Here is a 15,498-nt window from a genome sequence, read left to right as displayed (position 1 = left end):
TGTCCAAGGTCACCTAGCAGGCCAGCGGCCAAGCCAGGAATAAAACTCAAGTCTCCAGAGTTGAAGTCCAGGGCTCTATCCATGAGGCAAACACTGCCTAGCAAGGCCACAACACCACTGTGAGGAAGGGACATCTCCTCCTCCTTTTCCAGATGGGGAAACTGAGGCATGGAGGTGCTGTGACTTGCCCAGGTGACATAGCAAATTTATGACAGAACTGGGAATGGAACCCAGAGTCCCAACTCCCAGTGTCTGATCCAAAAAAACTAGACCACATTTCCTCCCTGGAAACAGGAACCTTTGCATTTGGGGAAGAATGGGATGAGGAGGAGAGATGTTTTTAATCTTTTCTACCTCCCCACCCCTCCCCCCAGAAGATCCTTAAGGAAACAAATAGTTTTGCTTATAATTAATTCACAACAACGTAAAAAAATTTCCCTGGCATGTGAGATTGAAAACAGGAACCTTGCTCTGGTGACCGTGATCTTATCAGATCTACCGTCTACCTGAGCAAACCTACAGAAGCAGGGTCTTTGACTTGCCCGGCCTACGAATTGGGCCTGTTTAGTCTAGAGAAGACAAGGCTAATGGGGACATGATAACAGAGTTCAAACACCTGAAAGGGTGTGACAAAGAGGACCGCGCTCAATTGTTTTCCAAGTCCACTGAGAGTAGGACAAGAAGTAATTTGGTTTGTAGCAGGGGAGATTTAGGTTAGATATTAGGAAAAGCTATCGAACTTGGAACACAATAGTCTAGGTCAGGGGTTCACCGGACAAATGTTTTGATGGCCTCAGAGTGCGGCCACCAACTCTTGCTGGTGGCCACTCTCACACTTTTTCCTAAAATACTTAATTAGCTTTAGGAAAAACAAATAAATATGCACATAGACACGTCCAAATCATTGTACTAGATTTACTGCTAGCTAGTAAGTCTGTTGTGAAAAGTGAAATTAACAAACGCACAAGTATCACTTTTCACAGTAGACGTACTCAGCCCTGCCAAACCTGGGGACAAATTAAACCCTGGATGAGGGGCTGGGGGTGGCAGCAGGGGGCTAGAGTCTGGGGCCTGCTGCCGTGCAGCTGGAGCCTGGGACTGGAGGCCAAAGCCCCACTGCCAGCCCACCGCCCCAGGGCGGAAGCCCAAAGCCTGAGCCCCACCGCCCCTGGGAAGGTGGGGAACTCACCGGCTGCCGGCTCCTCCAGCGTTGTGCCCCAGGTGTTTCCAGAGGGGGACAGGGCTCAACCCCTGCTGGGAGCCCCAGCAACCAACAACAAGGTGGTGCATCCAGGAGCAACAGGGAGAGGGAGGGGCTGTTACTTCCCCCCCATAGGTTGTGGCTGCAAGAAAAGCTCCTGGTGGCCACATCTGAGAAACGCTGGTTCTAGGTTTACTTACTTCTGCCTCAGCACGGGGGGCTGGACTAGTCCTCTGAGGTCCCTGCCTGCCCGCCCCACCTTTCTGTGGGTAACAGACAATGACTAGTCACTCCTCCCAACACAGCGGCAAGGGCAGAGAAGACAAGCAACAGGAAGCCACTTCAGATTAAGGTTCTGGGCTCTTACCTGGAAGGCAGGGAGACCAAGCTTATTGGAGAGTCATTGTTTTCTAAGCCAGGAGATTCTGCAGCATCCGAGAAGCTTCCAGGTGCCTATAAAACAGCCAGCAAATTTCCATCCTGCGCACCACTGGAGCTCAATAGACACACAGCAGAGCAGGGGTCACCTTACTACCGCCCTTCTATGCTGCTGGGACAATGCCTTCAGCACGGAGTCAGACCAGACTCCGGGCACTTCACAAAAGCATTGACACGAGATAAGGACTGGAGTGAAAGGGAAGCTGCAGAACTGCTCAGCCCCAGAAAGGAGCCTCCAGCCAGCACAAGGAGGATTTGGGAGCACACTGGGTGGGGATGGGAGCTGGTGCCCCCACCAAAAGACACCAATGCAGCTACTGCTAGCCCTGGGGACCGGGCAAAGAGGGCCCTGTGATCCATCTCCGAACGCATGCGCTGAGCCCAGCGCAACTGGGTTCCTAGCCAGTCACTGCCTATTCAGCACAGCAAGTGAAGGTTCAGTTCTCATGCTGGGGGTGTGCAGGTACCGGGTCCTGCTTACCTGATGGCATGGAGACCTGGGGGAACACGGGGACCCCACAGAGGTTAGTGGAATCTTCTTCAGCACCAACGTCACCTGGTTTGGCTTTTCGAGTATTTTCTTCACTAGATTCACTCGAGTCCAACCCACCTATGCATGGGATTAGCAGATCAGTGCTCATCACCAGCACAGGCCGAATCGCACTGAATGGGTTGTTTGAAACAGGCAACTCCGCAAGTCATTCTACTCTGTTACATGGCTCTGTCAGCTGGCAAGGCCACGTGCACCACTACCACAGGATTTCAGAAAGGGGATGTTTCTCTCCCTGGGCACCTGGTACAATCGATGGTCAGGGTTTAGACACCTGCCTTGATTACAGCTCCATGGTGCGCAAGGGAATCTATAGTCACCAGAACCACGATTCGGCAACCGCGCACTTCACAAGACATCCAGCTAGCCGGCAGCAATCCCACCGTGCCTCCTTATTACTTACTGCTACCGCCCAGTAACCAGGGATTCCAAACAACGCTACCAAGCAGTTAAACACCTGGCCGTCAATGCAGTTTCGTAAGCTAGTCATTCACACCCTTCTCGTTTCACTGTCCATTTCTGCAGCACCACCGGCCAGGCAGAGACAGGTTCATCTAATAGCCTGCAGCCAGCCAGCTGGCCATCCTCCTTGTCAAAGGGTCGGCAGGATACTCACACCTTCTTGTCAACTGTTTGAAATGGGCCATCTTGATTATCACTACAACATTTTCTTTTCTCCTGCTGATAATAGCCCACCTTAATCAATTAGTCTCATTAGAGTTGGTATGGCAACACCTATTTTTTCCATGTTCTCTGTGTATATATCTTCCTACTGTATTTTCCACTGCACGCATCCGATGAAGTGGGCTTTAGCCCATGAAAGCTTATGCTCAAATAAATTTGTTAGTCGCTAAGGTGCCACAAGTACTCCTGTTCTTTTTGCTGATACAGACTAACACGGCTACCACTCTGAAACCTGTCCCCAGGAAAACTGGTTTTCAGTGGAACAATTTTTACACTAAGTATTGGATTTCTGTGGAAATTGGTTTTATTGTTGCTGCAAACCTGAATGTCCATAAAGAGTTCAGGTTTTGTTCAAATACTGAAACATTTCATTTTGGATAGACCTTCGTGGTGCCTCATGGGAGTTGTAGTCCAGCTTCTTCATCTCCCTGTTCTCCTCTATAAGCTGGGCTTTCCAGCCAGACTACATATCCCATGCTGCATCACACCCAGGGACGCTCATCATGCACCATCTGCTCTCCCCAAGAGATGAGACTGGTGCATCATGGGAGCTACAGTCCAGCCAGGGAGCCCAGTTAGAGGAGAATGGGAGCATGAGCACCCAAACGACAACTCCCAGGAGGTACCGCAGCACCATTGCTGAACCCAGTTATTTCAGGTTTTGATTTTTTTGCTGAAAAGTCAACCTTTCTTCCCACAGGGAAAGACCCATTTTCCGACCAGCTCGAGCAAACAGTCGCCCACCTAACCAGATGCTTCACTGTCAAGTGGAGAGAATGATTCTGACCCCACTTGGGTGGGCAGTCGAGATTTTATGAGGCTAAATTAACTGATGGTTGTAAGCGCGTGGAGAGCTCAGCCAAGTGCTGGGTGTTTGCCTCTCCCAGGACAGAGCCTGAAACCCTCCTTTCCTCCCCCCCTCTTCTGGTTTCAGTCTGTCGAGCATGTGGTTCGACAGAGAGTCAGGGCAGAAACACCCGGGTTCCTTACAGCGATTCTACCTGTTTCCTGGGCGTGCCCATGCGCTTGTGTTTAGAAAGGGGGGTGAGGGGGTGGAAGCCAGGCTTTGGTGGCGTTTGCTTCTCCTCCATGCAGGATGTGAGTCAAAGAGCAAAGAGGGGACGGAGGAAAGAAAAAAGAGCTAGCACCAGGCTTTCTAATAAAGGAAACTAGCCATGCTAGCATCCCAGTGGCATCTGGGTCATACAGACTCCGGCAGCCAAGAGGGTCCAGAGCGATTAAGTGGGAACCAGCCAGTCTTAGTAAACATGAGTAGGGATACGTTGCATTGTCATCCCAGGACCTCAGAGCCCTTTATAAAGGGGGAGCCAGCATGATCCCCTTGTCAGGAGGCCCAGAGTCTAAGTGAGTTTTAGCCTGATCCCTTCGGGGCAGGGAATCACACCTTCTGTTGGGAAAGAGCCTCGCACGTGGGGAGCCCCACCAGACCCAGAGAGAACGAAAGTGACTTGCCAAAGGTGACACAGCGAGTCAGGACTAGAACCCAAAGCCCCCACTCTAACCAGAGGCCATGCCGCACCCTCTACCGAGTGTGACGTTCTTCCCCAGGGCAGACCATAAACATCAGCCATGATCTCAGCTACATTCAGAAGCCCCCTTTCCTGGTAGGATTTTGGCTGTCCCAAGAGACCAGCATGCTAACGGGAGCGAGGACAGGGCCATACTTACCACCACCTGCCCGTTGACTTGAACGATCTCATCCCCCGGCAGGATCTGGCTGCAGTGGTCAGCTGGAGACTAGGAGGAGAGGCAAGGAAAAGACCGAACGGAGTCAGAACCGTGCTTGCTGGGAAGCTGAGAAAGGCAGCAGCGCAAGTGGCTTGATCCTAATCAGAGTTAAGCAGCTCTCAGGCTGATGTAAGTCAGAGGGGCTCAGGAAAGGGGGATTAACCATTAACTTGCAGGCCTGATCTTTTGGGTAATTCCTGTTGGATCACAGGCATGAGGGCAGGAGGAGACAACGGAAGCCTTGGCCAAGGTTAGTGTGACACACGGCCACAAGTCAGCGGAGTTGGAAGGACTCAGCCAAGTCCCGTGTCCTAGAGCTGGTTCAGGAAGAGGGTTTAGCACCTTAACAAGCCCAGGGGGTTCTGATACCCAAACTAGATTTTGCTCATCATGGGCCAGCGTAGGACGGTTTAAGAAGGGGGATATGTTGGGACACCAGTCCTGAGCCGTCTCCCTGCACCTGCAGGCTGGAAAGACCAAATCAGAAGCCATCTCCCCCTCCCCCAAATCTCTCACCTCAGTGGCGGTTCCCGCTATGAAGTGGAGGCAGGAGTTGGTGGATTTGATCTCGATGCCCTGCAGAGAGGGACAGACAGAGTTTGGAAACGTCAAACGAGTCCCCAGCGTGAGCCAGAGGCAGAGGCGAGGATTGTGGCGGAGAAGCGGACTCACCAGACTGTCCTCTGGCTCGGTGGGCACAAGGTCCACGCTCTCCAAGATGGCGGTCTGGTTCAGCAGGGCTGCCGGGCTGCAGCTCGAGATGTTCTCACAGATCCCCACGAGGTGCCTGCACTGAAGGACAGCAGGAGAGACTCATTCCGCCAAGTCCTCATGGCTTCTACAGAAGGGCAGCAGCGACCTCAGGCAAACCCCAATATGTGTTCTTCTGCACTGAACACACACACACACACACACACACTAGTACTTACAATCAGCAGGATCTGGTTCTCTCTCTCAGACACTCTGCAGTCCTAGAAGAACAAGAGACACGCGATAAATTAGGCTGATCCAGCTTTACATGGATGGGGGAATCACGTAACACAGCCCCAGGTCTTGCAGTAGTGGTGCTGGTGGCTCCTCTCCCAATGCCCCCGCCCTGTGCTAGAGGGTGCCGTGCCGCTGGCCTCCAGGTGAGACATAAGGTTGAGGCTGTGCAGTCACGAAAGACTCCTCAGCACTGGTTTTTAAGCGCAGTAGCAGGATTAACCCCAGCGCCCTGGCCAGCTTCCAGAGCAGGTTGTTACATTCCACCAGCCTCAACTCCTCCAGCTGTCTCCAATGGAGACGCCATTCTTCACTCCTTCCCGTCAGCGCCGCCTGGCTCCTCCCAGAGAGCGGCTGCATGTGGCAGGGAAGCCGGTGTTTGGGGGAGGGAAGGCCTGGCCGATCACATCTAGGCCTAGAGAGCACATTGGGATCCTTGAGGCCAGGCGCTGTGGAGAGGCACTATCACCCCTTCCCCTACAGACAGGGGGATTGGGCCCTGCAGGTCGGCTGACGGTGCTCATACTCCCAGAGACGGGTACTCTGCCAGAGCACAACCATCCCAGGCAGCACATGACTCCCCGACACAGTCAGTCTGGGGAGTCACTGCGGAGTCACTGAGCCCTCACACGACCCCGTACAGCAATGGAGAAAGGATCCAGGAGCAGAGGAGCGGGCAGTGCTGTCGGAGGGACTCCTCGCTCAAAGGACAGACCTTTGAGAGATGACTTTCGGCTTCCAGGGGCTTTGGATGAGGCCCCGAGGCCACAACTCCAGCCTCTTCTTGTGAATTTCACTAGAAAGTCAGAGTGACTCGACAAGAGGAGAATGCCAGGGGATGGGAGTGGGGAAAACACCCTGGGCATGGGAAATAAGCCAGGCCGCACACACGGCTAGAATGTGGGGCAGCCACTGGGTTAGGCACACAGGGGTATCTGCCCACAGGGCAGTTGGTGTTTGGAAGGCTCTGCCCCCTCCCCAAGGGAGAAGAATCCATTGTTATGGGATGGGGGTAATGGGCGAGAGATGCCTTACTGAGGCCATTCTTGCTCACACACAGAGTTACACCAATCTCCGGAGCTGGGATCAGAAAGGAATCCACCCCCCAGGGCACAATGGCAGGGACCTCTCTGCTTAGCATGGCAGAGGAAGGGGTGAACCGCAGCAAGTTAGCACAGCCTCGGCATTGAGCTCCCTTCTGTTGCAGGGGTGGCACTGGTGGATCATGGCTCTACTTTTAGGTTATTAGTAGGGTCAGTTTCTTCCTGCCCCACAGCCCTAAACCCGCCACCTCCGGTCCCCGCCCCCCGGCCCTCTGCCCCCTCTCCTGCCCCCGCTCCCCCAGACCCTGTCCCCAGGAGAGCCGCCAGCTTTTCTGCCGCCCTAGGCGGCGGAAGGTCCCGCCCCCGAAATACCGCCGCGGTCGCCGCCCCCCAAATTGTAGCGCCCTAAGCGACCGCCTAGGTCGCCTAATGGGTTGCGCCGGCCCTGCCTATCCCCTGGCCCTCCACCCCCTCTCCTGCCCCATCTCCCTAGACCCTGTCCCCTGGCTCTCCACCCCCTCTCCTGCCCCTGCCTCCCCAGACCCTGTCCCCCAGTCCTCCGCCCCCTCTCCTGGCCCCGCTCCCCCATACCTTGTCCCCCGGCCCCACTCCCCCAGACCTTGTCCCCCGGCCCTCCGCCCCCTCTCCTGCCCCCGCCCCCCAGACCCTGTCCCCCGGCCCTCCGCCCCCTCTCCTGCCCCCGCTCCCCCAGATCCTGTCCCCCGGCCCCCCGCCCCCTCTCCTGCCCCTGCCCCCCTAAACCCTGTCCCCTTGCCCTCCACCCCCCACCCCCCATTTACAAACCATTAAGGTTTCCCTGAGCCTCCTTTCCCATCTCTCTCCATGTCACAGTCTCCCCTCCCCCACCTCACAGCTACCCTTCCCTTCCAGACCCTGTTTCCAAAGCCGGAGAAGCCTCCCCCAGAGCCCATTCCAGACACACCCTCTCCTGCCGCATTCCCCCCTGAGCAGGCCAGGATCTTCAGGGAATGATTAGCTCCCAGTACCTGTGGCTCAGCCGAGCAGCCTCCCCCGAATCTCTGGCTCAGCCCGTTAGTCTCTCTCCTCCCTTTCGCTCAGCTGAGTCTCATGGACAACTGAGCTCCCCCCAGCCCGGAACCTGATCCCAAAGGGTGAATCACAGGGTTATATAAAGAACAGTTCCCCACCCCCCCTTTGATGTTGTTTATCTCCTGGTCCCTTCCCTGCTCACACTCTGGTCATTTTCTCTTTCCCTTCCCCTCTTTGCAGCTGACTGAACTGTGCCAAGCCAAGGGTCCGATCGCGGATGCACCCATCCATGGCTCTCATCTCCTACTGCCCTTGTCCCCCTGGGCAGTACCTCAGAGGCACCGAGCCTTCCCCGGGCAGCTCAGGTACACGCGCCCTTCGGCCAGCTTTGAATCACTGCCATAACCTCTCTGTAAAGCGAGGCCGTTCCCGAGATAGATACCGACGCGGGCTCAGGTGACCAGATCGCATACACCCCAGGCAAAGCGCGGTCTCTCCACTTCCAGACCTCTCTCCAGGAAGCCTTCACAGCGTGCTTGCAACACTAAAACCTACAGTCCCTCCCTGACCCTTCCTTGATGGCCTCCCCAGGTTCCCCATGGACTTGCCCCTAAATTGGGTTCTTGAAGGCAAGGCGCATGCCTAGGATTTGAACTGGCAGCACTGGTACCTCTTGCTGGTAACCTTCTACTCTAGCTGGAGAGCCCTGCTGGGGTCCAAGGAGTTGTTAGAGGAGTCAGAACATACTTGGGACACCATTGGGCCCTGTGGACTACAAAGGCATTGCGGGCTAGAAGGCATGCCGAGACCCGAGTCTACTTTTACCCTCTCGCAACCTGCGAATCCAAGATGAAGGAGCACTGCAGAAGACTAGCGAACAGAGGAGAACTGGAGGATGAAGGTAGTTAACAGCACTCCTTCCCATGACCCAAATACCACCCTTCCGACACCCCTCCCCCCCCCCCAGCAGCGACTTGCTTATAGACATGACTCTAGTGGTTAGAGCAGGAGACTAGGAGCCAGGATTCAGGCATTTTAGCCCTGACACATTGTGCAAGTCAGTTCATCTCCGTGCCTCAGTTTCCCCATATACACGTGTGGGTGACCCTGACTTATTTAATAGGGCTTCATTCGTGTTTGTAAAGCACTTTGAGAACTGTAGGGAAAAGGTGCTATTGAAAGGCAGGGTATGGTTATCTGTTCCATCAGCTGACAGTTTATTATCTCCAGTCAGATTCCTTCTTTTAAACAGTCTCCATCCTTCCACCAATATCCATTCATCTAACTCAGCTACCCGCTAGCCCATCCCTGCCTGAGGGGACAGTGCCCCGCATCTGATAAAAACACTTTGGAAGGACAAATGGTTTGCCTATGAAATGAACCATATTGCACGGATACAAATCATAATGCAGAAGGATATGGTTGGGTTCCTCTATAAGCGACAAGCTCCAAATTGGACATTGGGCTTGTCTATCAATACACTCAGCTTTATCCCTGAAAAATATACTGTAGAACCAGTGCAAGGTTCACTTGTCTGTTCAGAAGTGGCCCAACGATTAGATGTCTGGACACACTAAGAGCAACAGAAAGGTCTCCAGTCTAGATTTAAATTGTAATGAAAACACACATTATTAAACAACAACATCTGCCTGAAGCATTAGTCACAAAACACTGCAGCAGGGGACTGCCCCAAAATGCAACTGACTTTGAAACAAACGTGAAACAGACACGAGCAATTTTCAGTCTCTGAGCTGAGGGAGATACACAAACAAAGAGGGACAAATTAGAGTATGGGAAAGAAAAGCTTTAAAATCCAAGGGGCTAACAACACAGTTTTAACACAATGGTTAAAGTGACAGCGGCCAGGATATTCGCTGCTCAAGCAGGGTGCCGAGACGACGAGAAAATGTTTTGAATTGAAATAAGAACAAATAAATAGATTCGCCAGTCCCGCTAGGAGCTCACACTCTCCTGGGATATGGGGGTATTCATCAGCCAAGGAGGAACATTCTGGATGGAGATCCTGATGAAGTTTTAGGAAACATCTCACTGATTGTTTGCTAGTGAGAAAAAAGCGTGTGTGGCATGTGAGTGTCGGTCAGTCCTTACATTGTGCCCATCCCCATGGTATCTGGACAGCCCTCCTTTTCTGCCCCTCCTACTCTCACTTCCTAGGTCCTGAGACACCCCGGCATGACATGAGTACTGAAGAGACGTCGCCCTTATCTGCACATCTCAGGGGTAACACACAAACACGCCAACCCTGCCACAGTCTGGCTTTGGTTTCTTGGGATTTTTAAAACCCTCGTTACTGACCTTCTGTAGGATCTGGGCCAGCTCTCCGCAGAGCGAGACAATGTCCCGGCTGGCTGAGTAATCATTCAGGTGAGAGAAGAGATACCTGTGAGGTGCGGGAGTGAGACAGTCGTCAGGTCAAAGGAAGGCAGGAAAGGAGAGGGCCCAACGAGCCTCAAGTTAATCGAGGCACCGTCCTCCCCGTGGGCCAGGGGCTTAACACAAGCGAGGAAGCTTCCAGGGTTTTATGGTGCTTTCTGAAGGGGTCCCAATTGACCACAGAGCTAATCGCCTGCAGTGGGCAGCTGCCAGGCGCTCAGTGGCCTGCGTGGAACAAGGTGGGAGTCTCAATCTTGTCCACACCCCATAGAGCCACCTCAGCAAAGGAGTGAGCAGGCTGTGGAGACGGAACTCCCCTCTGGCCGCAAGAGGGGGTCCCTCCAGGGCAGAGGCACATGGGCAGGGAATCCTTGTCCAGCCACTGCCCATGCTGTGCCCGTTCTCTGCACAGAAGGCTCCGGGCTGTCATGCTGCTGTTTTCACCATCACCAAGATGAGTGTGGTCACAGCACCGCCCTCCTGTCCCCAGTCACTGAGTGGAGCCTCGTCCCTCTGGGCTAACAGACCATCCTCCTCTGGCCAGGGAGACTGGCTGCCTTGCATCCAGTCCTGGCAGCACTGGTCCGGCGTCCCTTTCCGCCTCTGTAAAGAGTGTGTGTGCAAACCCCACAGACACAGAAGGCCTGTAGCTTGCGCCCTGTGCCATTCGGCGATCCCCTTCCTCATCATGTGGGATCCCTCCTTACATGGCCCTGGCCCTCCAGCCTCCCCAGGTGCTTTCCCTGGCCTCTGCAGACTGGGGGAGCAAGTACCTGTTGAGCCAGGAGAAGAGCCCCTTGGCCGCCGTGATCAGCTCAGCGATGCCGGCCAGGAGGTCCGGGGAGGGCGTCTCGATGGCCTCTCCATCATACGCGGTCACCTTCCTGCGGCTCAGGATGAGGGTCTGGGTGGTCCGAGCGACTTGCTGCAGCTTCTCCGTCAGTGTCCCCAGGCTGGTGGTCTCCAGCTCGTAGTTCTGGAGAACAATCCAAACGAGCTCACCCTGGAGCGGCTCAGAACGAAGGCTGTGGATGGCAGACCCCCCAACTCTGCGCTGCTCCCTGATACTGCTTGGGGGGGGGGGCAGGATCCCCGACCCACCCATCCCCGGAATCCCAGAGCTCCCTCCATCTGGGAAGCAAGACCGCAGGTCAGACGCCGGGAGGGAACCCTCACACCGTCGCTCACCGCAGATGGGGAGAGGGCCTCGCTCCAGCCTCACAGCCGCTCACTCACCAGCGCGCACAGCTGCTCCACAGCTTCCAGAATGAGCTCCTGATGGCCAACACGCCTCAGGCCCAGTTCCTCCAAGCGCCGATAGGACAGCTGCAGCAAATCGTTCCCGGTCAGGGACCACGTCTCAAAGGGATACTTCTGCAGCGCCTTGTCCAGGCCTGAAAGGGGCAAACGCAGCTGCTCCCAGATCGCCCATGTCCAGACCTCAGCCTGGATTCCCCCTCTGCTGACAGCTCTGCCAGGCCTTCCTGTCCTCTTGCCTTCACCTGGGCTTAAGCCCTGAAGCATGACTTTTAACAGCCCTTCCGGAATAGCATTAACTCGTCTAACTCCAGACATTTCTTGTTATCCACCAAATGCATCCAAACCCCTTTGGAGTCTTGCTGAGGTTTTGGCCTCAGACGCATCCTGTGGCAAGGAGTTCCACCGTCTAGCTACGTGCTGTGTGAAAAAATATTTCCTTGCGTCGGTTTTGAGTTTGTCCCCTTTCTGTTTCACTGATTGGCCCCTTGTCCTCGTGTCAGGAGACTGGGAGAACAGAACCTCCGATCTACCTTCTCTCTGATCTACCTTCTTCCCCATCCCACCTAACGTGTAACACCAGTTACCTTCCCTGGCTGCCAGATCTGCTTCCTCCCTCCTGGCAGGTCCCCATGGGGCTGCATATCCACCCTGCCAGTATGTGCACCTCCCTGCATTGGACTGTATATCCTCCCCCAGGAACGTCTCTCCTCCCCAAGGGCAGGGATCCGGGCCGTGCCCAGCCACACCATGCCAGCAGGAGTGTAACCCGCCTCTGCCAGAGCCCCCAGAAGGTTTCAGTCGCTCCTGCTCCCAGCAGCACTTGCACAGCTCCTCCTGCCAGCGCAGACTCTGCCCTGGGAGCGGGCAGCCGCCTGCCTGCCCGAGGGGCTGGAGTGCACCCCCTGGCCATAGGTGCTGGAACTAGGGGTGCTACCACACCCCCTGGCTTGAAGTGGTTTCCATCATACACACGGTTTACGTTACAGTTTGGTTCAATGGCTCTCAGCACCCCTCCCCCCCATACAAACTTTGCCAGCCCTGGACCCGCCACCCCGCCCCACTCACCTCTCAGCCACTGCGCCACCTGCACAGGGCTCCAGGCGCCGATGGGCTCCATGCCCAGCTCTGCTCCCCAGCTGGGACTTCCCTGTTCCCGGAAAGTCTGTCCAGGAGCAGGACTCCCGGACACACCTGGGCTGAGGTAGCCCCACCAGGTAACTCCCAGCCGGCTCTGGGGTTGGTGCAGCTGCCTGTCGCTCAGCAGGGAGAGGCCCGCCCCCTCTGGAGGACCCTTGCTCCCCTCCCCACGGGGAATTCCAAGCTCTTAGCAACCCAGCTCAGAGCTCTGCCCAGCCTCCAACCCCCCAGCCTCACTGATTCAACAGGCTTACACACCCTGTTCCCCCAGGCTGTCTCCTGACTCTCTTAAAGGCACAGACCCACAGTAGGTTGTTTACCTCGGCCCTGGCCACTGAGGGAGTGTTCACTAGTGGGCAGAGGGCAGGACTGGGTGCTAGGAGCTCCAAGTGCCATCAGATTCCGCATCTGATCATGGGCGAGTCACTAACACAACACCTGCTATCTCGGCTGACGCGCCCGGCACGGAAAGGAGGACTTGCAGAGCTAAAAGCAGGAGCGGCTACAATTTGAGCTAAAGAAGCAAGGTCCCTGAGCAGGGGCTGTCACAGGTAGCCTCTGCAGCTCCGGCATCTGTAACACACGCTCACCATTGACATTCCGTGCCTCAGTTTCCCCACCTGTAAAATGAGAATAAGTACGACTGGCCTACCAGCTCATCGCAGGGGGATCATGAGAGTTTAAATCTGTAAAGTGCTTTGAGATCCTTACATGGAATGTGTTGTAAAAGTACAAAGTATTATTACTAATAGAGTGTGGCTAAACATCGCATCCTCACTCTAAATATTAAAGCAAACACCGTCCTTGCTGACTGCATATCCGGGAGCATGTCCTACTGGTTCACGCAGAGGCTGGCAATCAGAAACTCCTGGATTCTATACCCAGCCACTGTCTCAGTGCGTGACCATGGGCACGTCACTTAGCCTCAGCTTCCCTCTCTCTAAAATGGATTCACCTTGGTAAATACTTGGAGATCACAGAATCTTAGAAATGTAGGACTGGAAGGGTCCTCGACTGGTCATCTTGTCCTATCCCCTGCACTGAAGCAGGACTAAGTATCACTTAGACCAGTGGTTCTTAACCTTTACTGCAGCCTGCACCCCTTTGGTTCTCAAAATATGTTCTCGCACCCCTTAAACCTAAAAAATATGTTCTCGCACCCCTTAAACCTAGATATATTTTTGTTTGTATATTACAGTAATCGTTAAAAAATGTATAATGTTAATAAATACATAGGTTTGATGAATCAAAGTAGTTGTACTTATGTGCCTGTGCTTAATTTGTGTTTTCGATGATTTACCTTCTAAAAAAATCTGGCCTGTCTCGCACCCCCAGAAAGGGCATCTCGCACCCCAGGCGAAGAACCCCTGACCTAGACCATCCCTGACAGGTGGTGTCTAACCCAGTGATACTCACACTGAAGCTCACAAGCTGCAAGTGGCTCTTTAATGTGTCTCCTGCGGCTCTTTGCAGCACATGATATTAAAACACCGTGTGATTGAATTATTAACCAATCTAAGTTCTTAACCAATCAGAATGCTTTTACTATGTTATTAACCAATTGTAGGTGATAAAATAATAATACTGGGTCTGTCATTTTGCTGAGAGAATCATATATATATATATATATACCTCTACCCCGATATAATGCGACCCGATATAACATGAATTCAGATATAACGCGGTAAAGCAGCGCTCCAAGGGGGCGGGGCTGTGCGCTCCGGCGCATCAAAGCAAGTTCGATATAACGCGGTTTCACCTATAACGCGGTAAGATTTTTTGGCTCCCGAGGACAGGGTTATATCGGGGTAGAGGTGTAGTAAATGAAACAATGAATTCACACTACTGTGACTCTGAGGTCTGATTATCACTGGTCTAACCTGTTCTTAAAAACTTCCAGTGACGGAGATTCCACAACCTCCCTAGCTAATTTGTGCCAGTGCTTAACTACCCTGTCAGTAAAGAAGTTTTTCCTACTGTCCAACCTAAACCTCCCTTGCTGTAATTCAAGCCCATTTTTTCTTGGCCTGTCCTCAGTAGATAAGGAGAAAAATTCATCACCCTCCTCTTTATAACAATCTTTTACATACAGGGTGACTGTTATCATGTCCTCCCTCAGTCTTCTCTTCTCCAGACTAAACAATTTTGTCAATATTTCCATGGAGATCATGTTTTCTAGACCTTTCGTAATTTTTGTTGCTCTCCTCTGCACTTTCTCCAATTTGTGGAGGGCGGTGCCCAGACCAGGACACCGTACTCCAGTTGAGGCCTTATCAGCCTGGAGTAGAGCGGAAGCGTTACTTCTCGTATCTTGCTTACAACACTCCTGCTCATACAGCCCAGAATAATGTTTGCTTTTTTTGCAACAGTATTACAGTGTTGACTCATATTTAGTTTGTGATCCACTATAATCTCCAGATCCTTTTCTGCAGTACTCCTCCCTAGACAGTCACTTCCCAGTTTGTATTTATGCAATTGATTACGCCGTCCCAAGGGTAGTACTTTGCATTTGTCCGTATTGAATTTCAGCCTGTTTATTTCAGACCATTTCTCCAATTTGTCAAGATCATCAAAACACCTGTCACAAGAGTTAGCAGTGCACATCCCAGATCGTAACAGCCAGGGCCGGCTCCAGGCACCAGCCCAGCAAGCAGGTGCTTGGGGTGGCCAAGAGAGAGGGGCGGCACATCCGGCCGCAATTCGGCAGCGGGTCCCTCAGTCCCTCTCAGAGCGAAGGACCAGCCGCCGAATTGCTGCCGAAGAGGCAGCGGTAGAGCTGCCGCCGAAGTGCCGCAGATCGCGATCGCGGCTTTTTTTTTTTGCGCTGCTTGGGGCGGCAAAAACCCTGGAGCCGGCCCTGGTAACAGAGTCAGTGTCCTTGTTTTCAGATCCTGTTGCATTATTGCACGTCAAGGGGGTGTGGTTAACGTCCACAGATTAGTCAGCACAGCACAGACATCAGTCAGGGTGTCATTTATGATCTATTTACCTTAGGGCTTTATACGGTTGCCCAACATCATAGTATCTGAGCTTCTTCCACGTAAAAT

The 15,498-nt window shown here is 53.6% G+C and overlaps 1 protein-coding gene across 1 annotated transcript in view; it reads right to left on the bottom strand.

Annotated features, from left to right (window-relative positions):
* The window catches only part of CNKSR1 (connector enhancer of kinase suppressor of Ras 1), a 28,701-nt gene that overhangs the window by 10,165 nt on the left and 3,038 nt on the right, over nt 1-15,498 (bottom strand). The window contains exons 2-10 of the mRNA XM_065421817.1: nt 11,291-11,448; nt 10,828-11,030; nt 9,977-10,061; nt 5,552-5,593; nt 5,295-5,414; nt 5,139-5,198; nt 4,563-4,631; nt 2,121-2,249; nt 1,569-1,654 (exon numbers count right to left, since the gene is read on the bottom strand). Coding sequence (XP_065277889.1) covers nt 1,569-1,654; nt 2,121-2,249; nt 4,563-4,631; nt 5,139-5,198; nt 5,295-5,414; nt 5,552-5,593; nt 9,977-10,061; nt 10,828-11,030; nt 11,291-11,448 — 952 coding nt within the window. The remainder of the gene's footprint in view (nt 1-1,568; nt 1,655-2,120; nt 2,250-4,562; nt 4,632-5,138; nt 5,199-5,294; nt 5,415-5,551; nt 5,594-9,976; nt 10,062-10,827; nt 11,031-11,290; nt 11,449-15,498) is intronic.

The sequence above is a fragment of the Emys orbicularis genome, chromosome 23 (genome assembly GCF_028017835.1).
Source record: "Emys orbicularis isolate rEmyOrb1 chromosome 23, rEmyOrb1.hap1, whole genome shotgun sequence".
Taxonomy (NCBI): Eukaryota; Metazoa; Chordata; order Testudines; family Emydidae; genus Emys; species Emys orbicularis.
Note: the sequence above shows the minus strand (reverse complement) of the source record. Positions and strands in the feature narration are given on the sequence as shown.